At 37.5% G+C, this 22,244-nt stretch overlaps 1 protein-coding gene across 3 annotated transcripts in view; it reads right to left on the bottom strand.

Annotated features, from left to right (window-relative positions):
* cdon (cell adhesion associated, oncogene regulated) overlaps window positions 1-22,244 on the bottom strand; it is a 48,673-nt gene that overhangs the window by 2,668 nt on the left and 23,761 nt on the right. For 2 of the 3 annotated variants that reach the window (XM_053500573.1, XM_053500572.1), the window contains 13 exons: window positions 21,573-21,719; window positions 21,336-21,479; window positions 20,929-21,219; window positions 20,541-20,810; window positions 13,270-13,547; window positions 12,698-12,872; window positions 10,813-10,929; window positions 10,106-10,309; window positions 8,296-8,477; window positions 5,988-6,093; window positions 4,981-5,103; window positions 2,327-2,518; window positions 1,801-2,096 (listed from right to left, as the gene is read on the bottom strand). In XM_053500573.1, coding sequence (XP_053356548.1) covers window positions 1,801-2,096; window positions 2,327-2,518; window positions 4,981-5,103; window positions 5,988-6,093; window positions 8,296-8,477; window positions 10,106-10,309; window positions 10,813-10,929; window positions 12,698-12,872; window positions 13,270-13,547; window positions 20,541-20,810; window positions 20,929-21,219; window positions 21,336-21,479; window positions 21,573-21,719 — 2,525 coding nt within the window. The remainder of the gene's footprint in view (window positions 1-1,800; window positions 2,097-2,326; window positions 2,519-4,980; window positions 5,104-5,987; window positions 6,094-8,295; window positions 8,478-10,105; window positions 10,310-10,812; window positions 10,930-12,697; window positions 12,873-13,269; window positions 13,548-20,540; window positions 20,811-20,928; window positions 21,220-21,335; window positions 21,480-21,572; window positions 21,720-22,244) is intronic. The other variant, XM_053500574.1, reaches the window with a different exon arrangement.

Raw genomic sequence — 22,244 nt, 5'->3', positions numbered from 1 at the left:
AGAATTCAGGTGACATGAACCCATACAATGTGCACATATGCAACATTTTGATGTTATTAGCCAATGGCAGGTGTTTTGTCATGCCAAAATAAGATTGAGGTTATGCAACCACTGTTGCCTAAACAACAGAAATGCGCATTTTTATTACTATCCAAATGTAAACTTACAAATTCAGAATGGTGCCAATGTATTTCACAAATAAGCCAGTGTTGTGTGACGCCAGTGAGAGAAGACAAGACTTGGACTTTGATTCAGATGTTGTTTACAATCGAACGAACAAGACGGCAACCAGAATTAGACAGAAGTATTTTTTCTGCTTCTCTTCTGATTATTTCTGTTATTCAAAAGACTGCTCAGAAGAAGCAGAGGAGAATCAGAGGAAACTCCAATGTCCGCTCTAATCAACAAAATGTGACTAAATATTAAAGTCTATTCATTTATAACATAAGAATTTTGAGCTTGCAAAGGGCTGGTAGCTGAGTGCTGAGCAACAGAGAGCTGTGTGTGTCAGTGGGTGTGCATGCCTGCACATCTTAAAGCATATGCGCATGTTGTGCCAAGCCTGCATTCCCATTTCCCTACTCTCTGACCAAGAGAGTGTCACAGAGCATATGAGTACAGTGGAACCTCGGATTGCGAGTAATGCGGTTTTAATAAATTTTGACTTGGAAAACGAACAAGTCTTGGTTTACGAGTACCGAGTATCATGTACCACGCATGCGCTTCTTGTTTTGACGCTGACTGTCACGTGATTACAACTGAGCCAATAGTTTTTCTCTCTCTTGTGCTGCGAAATTGTTGGTAATCGTCTCCCCTGATGGGTCTTAGTGCTCGTCTCTAACTGGTATAATCAACATCTGTTTGATTAAACCACGTGTGTGCACGTAAAACATATTTTGTTTTGTGTCTGTATGCGTGTGTGTACAGCACGTGTGAAAAGCAAAAGCAAGTCGCATTAGAGAGGTTAAATATCCATTTTCTCTCTCTGTATCAGCCTGCTCTTTGAGTGTGTGCGCGTGCGTCATTGGACAAATTAGCTTTCAATCCAGTAATTTGAAAGGTGAGGCTTTTAATCTCAAATTGATGCCTTAAACTTTTAGTCATATTCCTTAAAACAGCACTGAACAATCTTTGCAGTGTGGAAGGAAGCATTAAGAGGCAGCTTTCATTAAGGAATAGTTGCTATTAAGTGGTGCATGTGATCTGCAAAGAAATCTTATTAGGTCGACAGGGGTCAGCATTGGTACTTTAAATGGTTTGCATCTACACAGCCCAACACATCTAGCTGTGATGCACTGAGTGTTCTGACACGTTTCTATCAGAGCCAGCATAAACTTTTTTTCAGAGATCTGGGCTGCAGTAGCTCTTCTATAGAAATGGAACAGACATACTAGCCATTGATGTGTATCAATTAGCCTTGGGGCTCATGATCCTGTTGCAGGTTAACCAGTTGTCTCTATTGGTACAATTTGTTTAAGGTAATAACCACTGAGTACCTGGAACACTCCACATAGAATTAGTCTGACCCAGTTGTCAGACATATTCCATCACAATTTGGCTTTGGATAAAGTCACTTAGATCCTTACGCCTGCTTATTCCAACACATTAACTTTGATAACTGACTGTTTTTTACTTGCTAAAATATTTTTTGTATTTACTTCACCTGTCAGTAGTTGTAATATTATGAATGAGTGGTGTATAAATCCATATAATTTGTCACTATATGGATAATGACTGGTATATAAACACACATAATCTGTACACTGGTTACAGCCAGACAGTTTATCTCAAACTACTTACACTGTGCATATGGTGAGGGTGTGCATGATCAAAGTCCATGGTGCTGTGGGGCAGAGGTATGTCATGCGTGTGGGAATGTCCCATACTGTAGTGAGGGCCTGAGCCATTCAGGAGTGTCAGACCATTCGGGAGTTTATGGTGGAGGTGATGGCAACTCTGCGGCATGACTGACCCATTGTTCTCGTAGCTACCATGCATGTTGCCATTGAGCTGGCTAGAGCCAGATAGAGTTGTGTACTCCAAAATGTGACCGTTCATCTCAGCAGGCTGGTACAGGTAACCAGGAGGGTTATACTCTGTAGAAAATAAGAGAAAGTTAGAAACAGATAGCTAGACACATTGAGAGAGCAGGTAAACATTGTTTGTTAGTGGTACTGTCCCGAGAAAAAAATGTGCAGAAATAGGTGAAGAACATATTAATATTCAGTTCTTTATAAACTGACTGGCTTCTTTGCCAACCTTGTTCTGTAAATAGGATATGTGGGCTTCTACTTTTACATGTACTTGAGAATGGATTGAGACTCACTGTGCATGGTGTGCTGCTGGCGGTTTCGCCAAAGGCACATGATGATGAAGACAATTAAGATGAGCACCATGACCCCCAAAATGCAGCCCACAATCAGGTACAAGACGCCACCTGCTGAAGAACCTGAATTAGGAGGATACACCACTGGTGGGGTGATGGGCCACTGGCTGGGAACACCATGAGGCTGACGTGCTGTATAAATCGAGAGAGACAGAGAGAGAGAGAAAGAGAGAGTGAGAGAAAGGGAGGAAGGAAGAATAGTTAATGATTATTCCAACTTACAGCAATACACCGTAAACCCGAATAAGTTGGCAAAACTCAAAAAATTTAAGTTTTTTTTAAGTAATGATGTTTCCAGTTTTAAGTAAATGGAACTATTGAGTTTATTGTAGTAATTTTTTCTTTTGTTGTTGCAAATTAAATAAATTGTTGTTGGTCTTTCGGCTGCTTCCGGCAATGGGTAGCTACAGCAGACAATCCAACCCGCACACAAGCTTGGCACAGGTTTTACGCCAGATGCACTTCCTGACACAACCCTTCCATTTTATCTAGACTTGGGGCAGGCACTTCATTCAGTTGTTGGGAATCGAACCCGGGCCTTTCGCATTGCAGGCGAAACCCCTACCACTGAGTGCCCTATTGCCCTGATGACGTCAGACACAAAATCGCTAGTCTGAAAGATTTTAAGTTGGCGGAACTTTAAGGTGACAGTTACTGTTACTTAAGTACTTAAAAGATACTTAAAATATAAAATTTGTTCAGCTAACTTGAAAAGTGTAATTTCTACAAACTCATAAATACCAAAAAGTTCTAAATACTCATAAAGGTCTATTAATTTGAACTAATTGTAATTATTTAAGTTAACAGTACTCAATATGTTTAATTACTTTGAGCATTAGGGTTTACTGTGTACAGATATCATAATGCTGTGCATGTCCCAATAATTTGTCAGCTCTTTTTTTTATATATTTTAAAGGTGAAGCTCAATCCTATCAAAAAAGAATAAAGGCATCATACCATATATAGCAGCCACTGACTTTTTTTTTTTTTTTTTTTAAAGGATATTAACAAAATATATCTTTATATCTGCAAACAGCATCACAGTTATTGTTACTAATTTATCAATGAGGTTCTTTCTACTATACTAGATATCTACTTCAATTAGCATCAATATTGAGCCACATTCTGCAGTTTCTTAAAAATCTCCATAACGTTAATAAAATAGCACTTTTTTAAACTCCAGTATTTTGGACACACAGATTTACTTCAAATAATGCACATATTATTAAGCATTTTACAGTCAGTTATACTGAAAGTATTAAAAAAAAAAAAAAAACACTGTATGCTAGCTAGCCATCAGAAGCTAAAAGGTAAATTTGCTAGCTTTGTGGTTTGTACACCTGCAATACACTGACTGGTTGCTTGGCAACCTGATTATATGAAAAGGTGATTATTTATTCATTTATCCTCTATACCGCTTTATTCTGTGTACAGGGTCATGGGGGCCTGAAGCATCTCCCAGAAGACTTAGGGCATGAGGTGAGGTACACCCTGAACAGTTATTATCCAGTTTGCTCTATGTTAAGCTGCTAAGACATATGCACTGTGCGTCTTTCTCTGTTTACCTGACAGAACCCAAGTTAATTTATCATAGCTAATTCCTTAGTTTCCTTTAATTAAAAAAAAAAAAAAAAAAAAGGTCTTCAGACTAAAAAAAGCTTTTTTTATTCAGCTGTGCAGTTTTAGTTAGCCTGAGCACAAATGTAGTCTCAAATTTCTGTTGTTGGCTGACAGGAGTAGAACATGACTTAGTCCTCTGCTAGTGACGCTGTATGCCTTAATGGTTCATTGTGTTGCAAATTCTGAGATGCTTTTTGCTTACCATGTTGTAAAGAGTGATTAAGGGGTTTCATCAGCCTTCCTGTGAGCTAGATTGAGGTCGGCCCTACTGTACATCTCTAACCTCTTTCAACAACAAGACACTTCTGCATGCCAAATCCCTTCTCACAGGAAGTTTTTATGTTCATTTTGTGCCACGATCAGAGTAAAAAAGATCAAAATTTTCCCTTTCCAGGTGTTTGTTGAGAAGATTAACGTTTGACACGTTCCTGCAAGATTTTATGCGCTGCATTGCTGCCACACAATTGGCTGACTCGATAACTGCATGAATGTGCAGGTGCGCAGTTATTTTGTTTAAGTAGCTGTATCCAAAAGCCATGATATTATAGTATTCTGTGTATATTTATACCATGTTTTTTTAAATCCTCAGCTGCAAAATAAAATGTAAGATAAAAAGAAACAAACACATGTTTATTAAAAAAAAACTGCACAGCAAGCGCCTTACAGGTTCAAAGCTTTGGGGTAATAACAGGTCATTGTGTGCATTGAGTCAGGTTTTGATTACCCCAGGCCTGTATTAATAACAGTCATTAGAAAATGACGTAATGGCAGTGAAGCACAATGTGTCCCATTGTCTCTGAGTCTAATAGACCATTGCTGTGTTCAGGTCTGTAATTACAGCAGTTGATTTTATAGCCTCCTGTAGTATGCTCAAGTATAATATTCCCATAACAGTGCAAATTTGCTCTCTCTCTCACACACACACACACACACACATGCACACACACCTCTTTCATACTTCCTCTTTCTCTCACCTTTAGTTTCACATATCATCACGTTACTGTAATCGCTTTCTCCAGCTTCATTGTAGCACTGCATCTTGATGTCATAGGATGTCTCAGGTTGGAGATGACCAATCATGTGCCAGCGTTTGATTCCTATGGGAGGGTAAAAAATTGGGGGAATGTTACCATGACATACTTACACGGCTCTGTCTCCCTTAAGTGTATTTCATTTACTATAAACCAGTGAAGTCCTCTCTCTCACTTTGCTTTTTTGCCATTTCTTACCCGCACACACACACACACACACACACACACACCCTCTCTAAACCCCCCTCTCTAAGCCACATGCTTTATTTCAGACAGATTCCCTATAAGGAAACTTTAATGTTTGATTTGGCTGGGCTTCAATACGCCCACTGCACTATGCACACAGTCTGATCTCACAGATGCACACTCTAAGTCAGCTCTTTAATCACAGATTGTGGGACAGAGTTTCATGACCATGCATTGAACAGGAACTTACAGCATGCAGAAATACACACATACAACATACCACAGCACCAAAAAAGCACAACAGTTAAAGTTTGTCCCCTGTGAAATTGAAAGAATTATATCTAAGATGGGAAGGTTTAGGAATCACTCTTAACATTCCTCTAACTATGGAAGCCCGTCTTGATGTTTTGAGTGTAGGGTTTCGGCCCATTAGAGAGGTAGCCATTTGTTTACAGCAAACAAATCTTTTAGCCTGGCTCATTAAGTCATACTGCAGGTTCACTGCACATCAATCAGCAGACATAGCGCACAGGATATCCCTTACCCTCACACCCCTAAACACAAAATACTAATGCTTTAACTCCAACATAAAAGCCCCTCCCAATTTATCACAGATGTACATGGAGCATGGAACAACATGTAACTTTAAATGTAATCGATTAACATGGAGCATGATTCAACTTGAAGGACAGCTGGTATACTGGATAAACGACTAAAAATAGTGTAGAAAAATGCCCTCATCATGAAGCATGAATCTTCCATACCATCAACTACATCTTTCTTATAATCGCCATCATTGTCACTGTCCGTAGGTCGATAGTAGATGTAGAAGCCCTGGATGGGGGTGTTGTTGTTACTGGAAGTGGTATACTATAGGAGAAAACCAGAGAGAGAGACACACAAGTCACCAAAATGAGGAATTATTTAGGTTCACTCTTCCAAATACAAATAGCACACTGAGTCTAAATAAACTATCACATAGAATAGCTAATATTCACAGCAAGGTTAACATACACTGTTTTGGGCGAAACCTTTTTTATGGCATTTTCAAAACTTCTCCAGGACTTCAGACTGAAGATCCTTTTAGTTGACTTCAGAGTCAACTAAAAACAAGTTTTTTGTTCCACCCATTCAGGGAAAGTGATCACTGAATGACATCACTGAATGACACCATTATAAACATGTACCTTGAGTAAAGGAACCAGATGTTATGGTCTTGTAGTCATGCTTTGGATATGGATATACCTTTCTACAGATATTTGTGCTGCTTCTCTCCTTTTCAGAAAGTTGCACGGTTTACTTCCCATCTGGTTTAATAATAGTGAGCTGGATGACCTATTAATCACAGTCGACCATCTGTTCTAGCCATCACCAGATAATCCTACCTTTAAGATCAACTATTTGACGATTTGATCAGAAAATCACATTGCTAGTATTTTAAGACATATTGCGATGCATAATTCAATATTTCACTATAAAATGTACAATTTTGTATTTAAACATATTTATCAGGCTAACACCAAATAATTGGACAAATGATCTCATAAAAAGGATATCTGCCAATATTGATTTAACATCTCAAAATTATTCAAATAAATAAATAAATACCCAGACTACTGACAAACTCTTAATTCTTAAATCCTATGTTTATATAGCCTGTAATCCTGTAATAAATTGCAGCCTTAAATAATTGCACGGGTCCATAGTGTAGTTTTGATTGTTATGTGATTAATTGTGCAACGCTTGTAAATTCTAAAGTAAAATGAATTGCCATTTATTGTGAATAAAAAGAAGTGATTCATGTGAGGCTGATCATCCACTAATTTAAAATATTATAAAAAGCCCTCAACTTATATACACACAGATTTTGTAAATAATTGTCTATTGACTTTTTTTAATATTATCCTTTTGTAGAAAGTTAAGTTGCTATGCTGGTGTAGGAGCTTCAGACACTCGATCTCTTTTAGTCTGAGAAAGGAGAAAACACTGTTTTTCTTTTAGGCTTTAAGTCTAACGGCAAAACCGGCCACAACATACCTGTGATATCGAAAGCATTTACCGAACAGATTTTTAACCATCATGTTTGGCTTACTGTATATTTAAGTAATCTGTGTAGTAAAGGTGACAGAAACATAATACCAACCCTCTGTTACATATATGCACCAGCACGCACACACACACACACACACACACACACACACACACACACACACACACACACACACACACACACACACACACACACACACACACACACACACCATATTACACACAGACTTGGATCCAATATGTTATAGCCTTGTCACAGAGAAACCCACAGAGGAAACCATATTCTCACTCATTAATTACTTTTGTCCTTTATTTCCCTAAAATGGAACACATTCTCCTTTTGTGTCTACATTCCTGCTCACTAGAACTGCACACGTGACACAGCCTCCTAATGTTTGACAAACACCTTCAGGTCATACCCACTTACAACCCCCCCTGAAAACACCCAGTCGAATTGAAGCAAACCCTGAAGTGTCATTTGGCAAAAATAAAGTAACACAGACAAGTCTGTTCCTATACATACGATTTCACACAGGTTTGGGTAAGTTTTTCCAAATTTTGTGCTGTTAACTCAGAACTGGGAAATGATACAGAAGGTCAGTGATTCCAGGCATGCAATAAATATATAGCAGTTACCGCCGCTGCCAATTCAGCTCACTGACAATACAAAGGATTTGGAATGCATAAGTGTTCTTGAGCTTTTTAACGTAATTCAAATGTCAAGCATACAACATCCACTTAAGCTTTCCAAACTATATGAATTTTTAACTGGTTATCCTGTAGGGAGTTCAGTTTTATAGCCATACTAATGAAATCATGCAGGGCAGAGTCTGTAGGCTTTCTGTGCCTAGCCTGCCAGGTGGGAAAACAGTACTGCTGGTACCATAGAGACAATACAAAGAAACACACGCTGCGCACACAAATAAAGGGGATAAATCTAACAAAAATAAAACTTGTTTATTTTGTAGTAAAAACAAGTGTGTCTGTACTTTCTCTACATGTTCCTGCTAGTGCAGTACTCACAGTCCATCGCACCATGATTTGCGTGTCACTAACAGCGTCAGTAGAAGAGATGTGAGGGCCGGCCACTGGTCGGTTGGACCCAGGTGGATTTATCGTCTCTATCTGGTATGGCCTGGAGGTAGCGCTGTGGGGACTCTCACCATAGGTGTTCATGGCGATGACACGGAAACGGTACGTGAAACCTGTGGAGGGAATAGTGATAACGCTTAACAAATCTACAATGGATTATGTCTGTATGTCTGGGAAGGTCTGTTATTCAGGCCCTTTGTAGCAGAGCTTGACTGACAGAGCAAAAACACAGATGGAGGACTGTATGTGACTGTTTCTCAAGAACCTTAAAGGTGCACGTTAAACAGCCCTTACTATTATTACATTATATTATACTAATAATTGCTTTTAAATACTGTAGATATTCAGCTGTTTAATTAGTTTAAATTGGTTAAATACAAATTCCCAGGAGGAATTCTTGGTTGACAATAATTCTAATAATGATAATAATAATAATAATAATAATAATAATAATAATACACATCCAAACATTGTTATTACATTCCAAAAAGAAAAAAAAAATTGCACCGAACTACCAGAATTTATTTAAAAAACTAAAATTGCATGACAATGGAATAGCGTTGAACCAATGCCCCTAATATAATGTTGAAAAAAACGATTTTAAAACAATATTAATACAAAATGTACAACTTGAGCAGCCTGAGATTTGAACTTCAGCCGCTACGATGAGAGCACTGCACGCACACCAGTGGAGCGCGAGGGGACATGCTGGTGACAATGTTACATTATACAGTAAAGTATCCAAAATTAAAACAAAACTCCTTCTTAACGTCTGAGATCTGCTCTGTGGAACTGATGTAATGTGATGAAACACTATATTAAATCACAGTACTTCAGAAGCTAAGATGCACTACAGAGTAATATTTGCGAAAAATAAATAAACATTTAGATCTAAGCATTTGGAAAATGCTCTTACCCAAAGCGACATACAAAAGTGCTTTAAAGTTTCCATCATTCAATATTTAAATAATAAAAAGATTGATATTAACATTACAATCGAAGTAAAACCACTCAACACTGTTGAGAAGTTTTTTGCTTGGACGTTGTGTAAATGTTATACAGAATATGTACACTTAACAGCATTAATTCTCCAAATAATGGTTAAAATGACATTGTGTTAGGTTATTCGTTCAACGGAATCTCAATGTCTTTATATCAAAGTTGATCTAACGTATGAGAACAACGTTGTCCCGAAGGGTGGATGTCATCACGCTATACATCTAATGTTAGAGTTCCTTCTGAGGTAGGTCAATCTCAGATGCCAATGCTGTAAAAGTTATTTGACTAAAAGCTTTATACAACTTATTTTTGTGCTTAAAGACGTCCCTGGCTACAAAAGGGCTAAGGCCTCGTGGTATGTTCTGCATATCCATATGAGAAAAAGATACACATGGTTTAACTGAATACCCTGGATAAGTGTTTGACTATGTATTGGCTTGCAGCTGTGGTTTGGGTCTATACATTTTTTTAAACCTTTTTTTTTTGTAAAATACAACTGTAGTTTAGTCATGGTGTATTTAAAGTCTATCCAATATCAATTTTAGTGTCTGTGATAACGAGAAATCATAATATTAAATATTTTATATAGCAGTAATTTGTTGTATATGTGTAGTGTATGTCTATATATTGCCTTTTTTCGTGACTTAACTTCTGTGAAGACATATTGGTAAATGCTAAAAGCTAAAACTATTTTCTTTAGCTTTAGACGCAGGCCAGTGTTTGATGTTGTGTGCTGCTATACCTGCTTCTAAGTTGCGCACTTCCACAGATAGCTTGAGAGGCGAGATGTTATCGTCAGCTATGATCCAAGCCGTGTTACGGCCCTTCCTGTACTCTACACGGAAAGCTGTGATTGGAGAACCGCCATTTGCCCGTGGTATCCACGTGACGTAAACGGAATTCTCTGATGCCGTAGAGATGGTTGGACGATCCGGGGCCTCAGGAACTGTAAAACAAAACAGAAATGTAAGTAAATCAAACACTGTGAACATGATTATTCTAGTTTTTAGACTGAACGTGATAAATGGCCATGTTTCCTATAAAGTAGAAACGTTTGGCCACTCATCTTTTGAAGAGGATCAAATACACACAGAGAGAAAAAAGAAGCTAAAGAAAAAATAAACAGAAACACACAACATAGACAAACCACATGCCAGAGTGGAGCATGTACTTACTGAATGGGCTCTGGGCCATAGACATAGACAGAGGCAAGCAAAGAGAGAGAGAGAGCCAAAGAGGAGAGAGGGTTAGTAAAATTGATAATTTATTGTGTAAGGCCTACATTAATGTCCAATCATAGACACAAACATATCCACACACCCATACATGCTTACATACTCTAATAACTATCTAAACCATGCATTCTCACTTACAATCAGTTGCACAGTATGTGAATTGTTTCATTTCACTCTGTTCAACTAATCAGACTTATTCATCTTTACAGATTACCTCTGTCATGGATGACTACTCCATAGTGCGTATTGGTGGTTTTTTCTTCAGGGGCTTTCTCAGGCAAAGACACAAATGGGGCCTTGGACGGATTCTTACTGGAGGGGGGGTTCTTCTCTAAACATCACAGAGGAGAGAAAAGTGAGAAAAGAAAAGGAGAAGGCAAGAAGAAAGAAGCAGAGAGAAGTGCTGGGAAGAGATCTGCAGTGATTTATAGTTGTGTTATTCCCTTTGTTGACAGCGGCTGCACTGTGCCAGTGTAGTCTATATGCTTCATTTAGCTTTCGAGACTGGCCACGCGTTACTGCACTAACTGTATTAAAAGGCTGTAAAGCAATAAATGCATGCAATAAAATAGTAACAATGCAAAGGTTCATATGAAGTTTATGGAGGAAAAAGCGAGACAGGTCTACCATCTGAATAAAAACAACAACAACAACAAGTATTGCTCCATATAGCATGCACAGGACAACATATATCTGCTGACTTTGATCATTTATCATTAAATAATATTGCAAAATTTAAACATTTATTATACAAACTTGTCTTCGTTGTTAAACAATCATTCTTCATCATTTTTTCATCAATATAATGTTAGAAAATCGCACAGCTATTAAAACAAAATGCCACATCAAGGATCCTGTTTTGACTCCCAGCAGCTCTGTAAGTTTTATAGCCCAGTGAACTTTTTCTGATCTTTCTGGGACGTAATAAAGCCAAAAACTAAAATAGTAGACGTCAACTGTAGCACAACAAACTTGGGTACATTTGGGAAAATGTTGGTTTGGAACATGTTTGAAGGCACACAACTTTTTGCATATTGCTTTGTGAGTCTATTCAACTACTCTTTTATGTTAACTACTAATTTATGTTAATTCAGCATTATTATTTTTTTATTATTAAGTTAATTTGGCTAAAATTTAGATAGCTGATACAGGTTAAGTTATCTATGTTCGATAAACAAAATATTCTTTCTTGTTAATGAACTTTTGAGAGACCACATTTAAGTATAATACATCAGTATTAACAAACAAGCATAAGTAACATTTCTATGTTAAGTGATGTCTTTTAGAACAAACAGGTGATTTATTCATATGATGTAGGTGGCAAAATGCTAAACTTTACTTTTGATATTAACACCAGGAGACTAGACTTTGGTTTTGTTTAAAAGTTTATTTTAATGTAATTTTGTTTAATTTATGGTTTAGTTAAGGGGCGGCACAGTGGCTTAGTGGTAATCCCCGGCCAGGTTTGATTCCCGGCCAGGTCCGATTCCCGCCTCCCCGTGCGGATGGATCTAGCATGTTCTTCCCGTGCTTGGTGGGTTTCCTCCCACAGTCCAAAGACACGCAGATCAGTTCCCAAATTGCCCATAGTGTGTGAATGAGTATGTGAGTGTGTATGTGTGTGCCCTGGACAGGGTGTACCCCGCATCGTGCCCTAAGTCTCCTGGGATAGGCTTCAGGCCCCCGCAACCCTGTATACAGGATAAAGCGGTATAGACGATGAGTGAGTGAGTGAGTTTAAGTAAAAAAGGAAGTTGTCAATGTGTGTTTAATGACAATTTAGTTAACCTTTAAATATGTGAATTAATACTTTTGGCAACTTCGTTAACATTGCTTACAGGTGTATTAATATGTAACTCATTTTTAATCTTAAATAATTAACCTGAACTGATACCTATATACTTTGACTTGGTAAACAATTGTCAGCACCGTGGTGACATTCCCATGGCTGTAAAGGTACAAAGTTTATTAGGTGCAGCAATGTTGCTAGGATTTTAACAGCTCAGTGTCAATGCTGGCTTTGAAACAGGCTACCAACCAGGCAAAAGCTAAGAGGAAAAAAAAAAGGGAGACAATGAATGAGTGAGTGTAATCCTCACCTTTTCCCGTTCGAAAGGTAAGCATGGCGGGCTGGCCCTCACCGGCACTGCTGCGTGCTACCATCAGCACCTCATACAGGCTGGAAGGCTCCAGGTCAGACAAGGGGAGGCTCCTTTCACTGCCTGGAACCCGTACTGTGTGCCAACTGCCCACCACGTTGCCCATCTCATCCACCTGCAGCAACATGCAAATCCACAGTGGCTTATGATTATCCATCAACATGCATCAACAGTTATCTCATACAAAGGAAATGGGAAGGTAAATACCATACAAAATAGACATGCTGATGCTATCTGCATTTCCGTTTGTCTTTTTCCAATCTTGCTCTAATTTAACCATGTTTTGCTGTGTGGAAGTGCCTGAACAGGTCTCTGAGTATTACTACTACTACTACTACTAATAATAATAATTTGTTTAATGTCATTTTGACACCATCTTTAGAGGTTTTGGTCAACAGCAAAAGCATGTCCTGTACACATTTTCCATATAAATAATGGAACAAACTAACATAATCACAAGCATTTCAAAAGAAAATTTTGCGAACCACACCAGCAAATAAAACGTTAATTACCTTGCGATATTTAACGAAGTAAGCGTTGATTGCTCTGCCCCAGTCTCGTCCTGGCCGCCACTCTAAATCATATTCATTAGGTCTATGTGTTTGTGGTGGACTGATAATGATCGGAGCCTCTGGAGTGGGCTTGTCACTGGCCGTCTCTGTGAATGAACCATTGGCATCACTACGAGCGTCCTCTGAGGGCAAGAACAGCCCCTCTCCATCACTCTGAATTGGATGGACAGTTGGTTGTGTGTCCACAGTAGCAGCAGTGGTGGAACTGTACTGAGGTTCTGTAAAAAAAAAATGTTGGGTATTATTAAAAATGTGTTTAATATCTAATGCTTTATGTCTTATTAGTATATCCAATAATCACACAGTATAAACAACATTATTTTAGCAGTTTTCCTTAATATTCTGTGCTTGAACAATAAAAGTCGAACTTAATAATATAACACAATAATGAGCACTATGTTGAATCTCTATATAGTGCTTTCAAATCCCACCCTGCAAAAAACAGAAATAATCTGAAAAGCTATTAACGGCACAAGAAAACCTTAGTGCAACAGGAGACCATGCTGGAAGCCTAAATGCGAATATGGCGCTGTTTCAATCTGTATTGTAAAAAGCAGTAGCCAGGAATCGAACAGCACTGCACAGTAATGCTTTGTTTATTATTTCTTATTCAACTGAATGCTAATCTGCAGCCAAAGTGGTCCACCTGGGAAATAACAAAGTGTTGGAAAGTTACTACATCTCATACATGTTTAAAAGCTCAAAGTTAAAACGTTATGGAAATGAGTGATGCCTTGAAACAGTGGGTGTCTATGTGAGTAGTGTGTGTAGTTAGATTAATAAATTCTGTCAAATTTATTTATACGCCAAACAGAGAAAAGAGCTAAATCTGTGTGGGAAAAAAGAACCATTCAGAGTTTTCATTGCATACGACATGATATCTCTGAATCTCTTATCAGACCTGCTTCTTCGTGCATGGCACTGGTTTTCTTTACCAAAAAAGCTGAAAAAGAAGATAGAGAAAAGGCCTGGCATAAAACAAGTGCATTGCCTTTCACCTGACTCATGTACACTACCAGAAACAGTCAGGGCCCTAAAGTAGCTCTACACTCATACCCTCCATCACAGGGCAGTAAATCACTGTGTTTTTACCCCTTTAGGTCCTCTCTGTGCAGCAAGTTTTTAACGCGCACAGACACATAATCATAGAATTCAAGCAGTTGAATGCATAGAGTACGGAAAATACAGACTTCATGCAATACCAGTATCTGCATCGTTAAACCGAAAGTGTGTGTGGTCCATACCCAAAATGTTTTTTTTTTATGTTAACCTTACCATATGCCCTGGCAACCTTACTACCTGAAAATACTGATGAAAAAAAGGACTGCTGAAAAGTCATTTTTTAAATTAAATTTTCTAACTGCAGAACAGAAACACACTCAGTTCCTTAACCAAAAGAGTAACGAGCTAACTGTGTTTCAAAGCAATAATATCTTTTCCAAATAAAGAAGCTGTCGTTTGTTCTTTAGAATAATAGCTACCTAGTAGTATTTTACCAAATTGACCTTACTATTTTTTAAATATCTTTTTTTTTTTTAAGTAAATCATTAAAAATATTATAAGTATAACATTATATTTCTGGAAAGTGTAACATTCCAGAAATATAATGACAATCTGCTATTTTTATTATCAGAATCTGCTATAAAGCTGGGACGTCTTTGCAGCTGTTTCTGCAAATCCAACTGGGATCCTGGCATGACATCTGAGGATACTTTCTTTTAATTACTGCTTAGAACGATCATTCAAGAATGTTGAAAGGGCATACATGCGTACATGAGCTTACAGACGTGTATGGTAGTCTCACTTTGACTTGACGGGTGAAAGAGAATGCCATATATATATATATATATATATATATATATATATATATATATATATATAAATTATTCAACTTACTCAAAACGTTTTGTGCATTTAGTCTGATTTCCACAAGTATTTTGTGGAATTTTAGCATCTTAAGATCACAGAAGTGTTACAGGTATTACATCGTAAAAAATAAACTCTTTCACAGATATCAAATATAAAAAATAAAAAAAAAGGTGGTAAGACTGGCAAAAAACAATTAAATGTGGTATTACTATAATAATGTCTGTTAAATTTCAGAAAAGTCATTAATTTACTTGGTTCAACCAGTGAAGCAAGAATTTCTATGTAAAACTGTGCAATTAGTAACTGTAATTATTGTAATGTATTGTAATGGTTTTCTCAGTTTCTACTTTGATTTTCTGTCTTTTAATGAAAAATTTTATGTTAAACATTTTTTTATTTTTTTAAGGTTTAAACACAATAATTTGGCCACATGTATAAAACCTTATAAACTACTTATAATTATGTCTTTAAAATATAAAATAATAATAATAATAATAATAATAATAATTATTATTATTATTATTATTATTATTATTTACAACGCTCATTTTGCAAACACTAAAAAAGAGTCATTTCAACTTGTTTTTTTGTAATGGTGAGTAACTAACAGTACGAACTGTATAATTTTTATTAATGCACCTGAGATTATCTGGATAGTGAAAAAAAATCTTCTGTGAAGCAGCAAGACAGGCAGGGGAAGTTTCCGAGACGTACAGTATATTTATCCTGTTTACTTTGTCCACTAGGAACGTAACCAAACATGAATACATTATTATTAATTACACATGCACCTGTCTCTGTTATGTGTAATAATTGGGAATGTTGAATGACCTTTAAACATAACCACTACGAGACCACCATGACATCTAACAGACAAATAAAATAGGAGTGTGAGAAAATGAGGGAGTTGACAGAGAAACCTGTGGGTGCACTGAATGTATTAGCCATTAGCAAGCCTTGATCTATTTGAATCTGTGCTCATCAGAAACCTCATGAATGTACTTTGAAGCCTAAATAAAATGAGTGGGCTGATCTTTGAGAGGGAGCGAGTGGCGGTGTGGACAGCTATAGCAGCGGCTCACATGGATCAGATGACCACAGGATGGGCCAAATTTCCTTAACATGGTGATTAACATAGAGTTAAAAATTTGTGACATTTAAATTTTCTTAGCTGAGGAACCGCCAGTTCATTTCTCACCTGTGCAAAGTTTCACATGATGTCCACAGGGAAAAAAAATCCTCTGACTGAAAATTGTAGTCAGTGCCTTTTTAAAGCGGCCCCTCAGTCAGCCGTGTGGTCACTTCCCATAGGGTTTCATGTAAAGCAGGTGGAGGCAGCTGGGTAAAAAACTGTTTGTTTACCTTTGAAAAAGCCTACATTCTACACTACTTGATCAAAGTCACGGTGTGCATTTAAATAAGCAAACACTTAAGAGCCTTTAAATTGCTAATTGCTGCAGAAATCAATATGATTTTTTTTATTCTAACTGATACAGTGAGTAGATTCTCATTTCTTAAACAATTTGAAAGATCTATCACATATTCACGGAAAAGATGTTAATGTGTTTAGGAAGATTCAAATTATTGACCTGAATGAAGCACAGATAACAACTAAGGAGGCTGATAAAATTACTGGAACTGGGTTAAGAATGGTCCAACACAATGTTAAACCTGGCAGGATAGTGGAAAAGTGTTACCCTTACAGAAGACATATAATCAGAAAAAAAAATAACGACTGAGAGCGATCAGAGATCACTTGAATGGTGAAGTTGCTTCGTAAAAAAGTTGACAGTAGAAATACCTATGTTAAATAGTTAAAGTAGGAGCATTTCCACAAGCATAAAATATTTACTAAAGAGGTGCTGGTGATGCTAGTTGTCTGTGTATTTTGAAGCAATACAACTTATTGGCATTTAAACCTTAAAAACCTTATTTTTCTAGTTTTAGTGAAAATACTGCACAGTTTTTTAAACAGCAGAACAGATGCACTAGGCGATGAACTATTACTTATATTTACATTTTTCGTGCAGCAATGATAGATCTTCCAGACAACTAACCATGCAACATTTTTCCTCCTCCGTAATCCACTCCTCCAGGATCTGAGATGAACAACTTTCATAAACAGTCATGATTTTAAGCCAATCTGCATTTTATCAAACCATATTCTCTTCGTCATTCAAGGCAGGACATTTAAGCTGCCAACCGTACAATTTGAAATCCGACAATGATCCGCAACCGACCCAAACCTTTATTCACAATTATATATAAATATTAGGGCTGCAACAACTAATCGATAAAATCGATAATTATCGATAATGAAATTCGTTGTCAACGAATGCGGTTATCGATTAGTTGGGCTGCTGACGTCACTAAAGACCGCGACCACAAGATGCACAAATACACACAGATACACAGCCGCTCGCGCAATGGATGTTACAGGAGCGTCTGCAGGATAAAGCGCGCGCCCCGAGTCCTCCAAGGTTTGATAGCAATTTACATTAAACGCATCTAAGAAGACGGTAACCTGCACGCTATGCAAGACCGAGCTTTCATGGCATGTCATGCACGAACACTTAAACAGAAAACGTGTTGGTGTTACGGATGGCGAAACGTCAGCAGGTTCGGTAAAAACTGTATCTCCATCGTGTAAAAGTTATATAGTTTAAGTGCTTTTGTTTAAACTGTTTGCTAACTTCGGGACAGTCGCGCGCTAGATCTGTTCACGGGCTACTCGCTAGCATCACACTGCGCAATCACCTCATGAGCAATAGTGATTAGTTAAATGAGTAGCTTAATTTACACAGTAGAATATAACATTTAGTAAATGTTGTGGTTTTCAGCGAATGCAAATAACAGTATATTTATGACTATTAGCTTTATGCATTTCTACAGTTTTTTTATAGTCTACTACAAAGTTAACTTGTAATTTACTGTGGTTTTACTTATGCATACATCATTTTATTATACAAAATTACATTATTTTAGCTGTTTATATCTTATTAACTGAATATATCAGTGTATTTTTTAAAGTGTATATATATATATATATATATATATATATATATATATATAGTATAGTATATATTTATACTGTATATATTATATTTTCATTTAAGGTGTTCATTTAAAATGTCAAAATTAAAGATTATTAAACTCTATATGTGGCTTTTGCATTTTTAAAAGTTTCTTTTTATACATAAATAATACCTGATTTATGTTTTTTTAAATAGTTATAAGCAAAATATCAAATTAAAGAAGTGGTTAGGCGTTATCCGATTAATCGATTAATCGAAAACATAATCGACCAACTAATCGATAATCAAAATAATCGTTAGTTGCAGCCCTAATAAATATATATACTATTTAATAAATAGTAAAAATCTATATAAATATACTATTTGTTGTACATATTTAGTTCGTTTTTAAATAGCTTGATTTAAAATATTGAAAACATGCAATTATTTAGCTGTTTATCTCTCATGGCTGACCTGCAGTGTCTTCACAGCCCACCAGGAGGCTGCAGCCTATACTTTGGGAAGCACTGCGACAGTTTAGGCTACAGGCTATATAGAAGTGCTGCACAGTTACTTGCATAAAAATCAAAATCGCAATTTGGCCATATGCAATTATTTAATCGCAAAAGGCTGCAATTTATTACAGGTAATATATGCATAGTCAGGAATTCATGCAGAATGTGTCAATAATTGAAGTATTTGTTTTACTGTTGTTAATAATTTTGAGGTGATGAATAAATATTGGCATCCACCCTCTGCGATCATTTGTGCCTTTATTTGCTGCTGGCCTGGATAAATACATTTGAATACAAAATGGTAAATTTGATAAGTAAATAACAGTTTAAATATCAATTGAGTTATCTGTCAAAATAATCCCAATGTCATTTTTTTAAATGTATCCTTTTTTCAACAAGAATCAACTCCTATGTATCGCGATGATATCGTATCGGGTGGTCCCTGGTGATTCTCATCCCATCATTAATCTCCTAAAGATTGTATGCCTGTACAAATCAGGTACTATACAAATCACAAAACACATGATAGCATGATTCCTAAGTTCTGTAACAGGACACTCACGTTTTCTTCTTTGGAATTACGCAGATCACAAGCATGGGCCCTCTGGAAGCCCACTGACGGAAATCCAACATAGTAATGGAGAACTTTAATCCCTGTGTACACATGGGTTTTCTCCAGGTATTCTGGTTTTCCCCTTTCTCTCAAAACAAGTGCAGGTAGATATAATGCCTATGTTAAGTTGTCACTAGGTTTAAATGAGTGTGTGCGTAGGTGTAGACAGGGCCAGATAAACTCAAATGTGTATTCCACCTTCACGTCCCGTTTGGGAAACCAAACTTTCTCGATGTACCATGAACTTGACCTTAAATTATATACTAAAGATGTTTTGGCATGTTGTCTGTCTATGTTAAAGCAATACAACTCCACAGTTTGGATACATGAATTTAAACTGTTTTTAGTATTTTTTTTAGTTTTAGTTTTTCAAACAGCAGAACAGATGCACTAGGCGATGAGCTATTACTTTAATTCACATTTTTCGTGCTGCAATGATAGATCTTCCAGACAACTAACCATGCAACTTTTTTCCATAATACACTCCCCTCCAGTATCTGAGATGAACAACTTTCATAAACAGTCATGATTTTAAGCCAACCTGCATTTTATCAAACCATGTTCTCTCCATCATTCAAGCCAGGAAAAAAAATACCATTTGGAACCGGCCTCAGCTGTCTTTTTTTCTGACATAAAGCTTGCATATCTCTGCCTTTATCAATCATACTCAGAGATGCAGTGCAATGCTGATAAACAGAGTTGGAGCAGAATGGGGGAGGCTTTGCGTGTGTGTTTGTGTGTGCATAGGTGTGTGTTACTAAGTAGAAGGCCAGTTGTGTGTATGGTTGACAGCTGGGTGGTCTGCTTCTCATCATAACCTTGTACAGTTACTCCTTACATTCCGCTGTTCAAGAGCTTATCCACGACAGTACACACAAAGCTCACTCTCATGGCTCTGCTGCTGCCCGCCAAGGACCTCTCTGCTCCTGCAACCCTCCCCCAGCACTGCTGCAGCCAAAAAGCCTGTCTGCATCCCATAATCCTCCTTCCAACTCTTCAACGGAGCCTGGCGTACTCCCACTCCCCTCCAACACCAGTCTCGTATATCAGTCACTGACGCCACTGCTCACGCTCCAACATTGATTCGAATATGCTGTGTAATGGACTTTCCAACAACTTGCCGATTCTCGTAAATCATAAACGGATAAATTACCCTGAGGGTAAACCTTAAATGCTGTTCAAAAAAGAAAACATTCTTACCCAACTGAATGCTAAGTCTGGCAGCTGACTGTGCAGAGCCAATCCTATTGTCCAGCACACACTGGTACATGCCCTGGTCCTGAGCGGTGACTGAGAAAATATGCAGAATGGAGTTTGATATCTGGAGTCGAGGTGAGGAAAAAACAGGAGAAGAGTTGAAGAGCCAGGTGATGTTAGGAGCAGGATTTCCTGAAGTGAGACAACTGAATTGCACACTTGAGCCTGGTTTCACAAGCTGATCGCTCAGACCTTTTACTATAACAGGAGGCCCTGTAGGAGAAAAGGAAAACAATAATAACAGTGTATCACGTTTCCATCACAGGAAAAACATGGAATAACCGTAGCTGTATTTATATTTCTTTTTATACTCTACATGACTTAAACTCACCAAGCACATCAACAGTGTAGTTGGCACTGGCCATGGCACCATCCTCTCCTTGAACAAAGCAAGTGTAATTTCCTCCGTCACTTATCTGAACATCACTCAGCACCAGATTACTATGCAGAAGTCTCAGTCTGGGAGCAAGAGGCAGCTCTTGGCCATCCTTCAACCATTTAACAACAGGAGAGGGATTTCCTGATACTACACATTCCAAAACCAAGGACATGGACTGTTCCACTGTCAGGTTGACAGAGTTGACGGGATATACTATCCCCACAGGGGAAGGACCATCTGCATCTGTAAAGGGGGAGAGGGGTGAGTTAAATGCAATCCATAAACATTAAAAACAAAACATTATTTGTGTTTTCCACAAAGTGTCTTTGCAGTTGTGCATTTTCTCCCCCCCAGCATACTTTTCACTAGGAGCTTAGTGCCATAAGGCTCGACCTTGACCTCTCTGGTAACAGGATTATAAGCTCCACATTTGTACATGCCCTGATGCTCTGGGGAAACAGAGACTATATGCAGGTTCCCAGAAGGAAGTATTAAATATTCATCTGAAAAGTAAACACAGGAAAAGAAAAAGTATTAAAGTTTGACAATAAACATAAGTTATATTCTTGAAGTTTCTTGAAGATTTTGTCGTATACCTGTTGACTCTTCTAGCCATTTCCCCCGTATTCTGTAACGTGGCAAAGCTGGGGGATTACTCCGAGGTAGCTGGCACTCAATAACAGCAGTGTTCCCTTCTCTTTCTACTAAAGACCGCCGATGGGTCTGTCCAAACTCCATAATATCTAAATGTGCAGTGAACACACAAAGCAATGTAAAATCGTAAAATAAAACATATTTAACATCATAACCAAGAATGTAAGTAAGTGGGATCATGTCCTCTATGCTGTATAATTATACATTATTATCATTTTATCTGGCCAGTCATATGTAAGTGCTGCAATTCATAACATCCACTTCCCGACATAAGCCTGTGCCGCTGCAGAGGAAACCCCGAGGCTAATAAAGGATGCTGCTAAAGAGGTGCATGAACTAAAAAAAAGGAAAAAAAAAACTTCAACTTTAACTTCCCTCCCTTTGAAGCCCTTGATTTGGAGTGTAGCAGCTTAAACTTCTATTTTGGCATCATTTCCTTTTTCATTTGAATGTACATCCATTAATGAGCGCTGGTCTGCGAGGGCCGGTATGAAAATTTGTCGAAAATAGAGTGGATCTATTTCCCCTCAGTGTCTATACGGTACTGTGCAAATGTATTGGGACACACCTCATTTCTTTATAATAAATTAAATTATGTAAATTCAATGTTTTTG

The sequence above is a fragment of the Clarias gariepinus genome, chromosome 7 (assembly GCF_024256425.1).
Source record: "Clarias gariepinus isolate MV-2021 ecotype Netherlands chromosome 7, CGAR_prim_01v2, whole genome shotgun sequence".
NCBI classification, from domain to species: domain Eukaryota; kingdom Metazoa; phylum Chordata; class Actinopteri; order Siluriformes; family Clariidae; genus Clarias; species Clarias gariepinus.
Note: the sequence above shows the minus strand (reverse complement) of the source record. Positions and strands in the feature narration are given on the sequence as shown.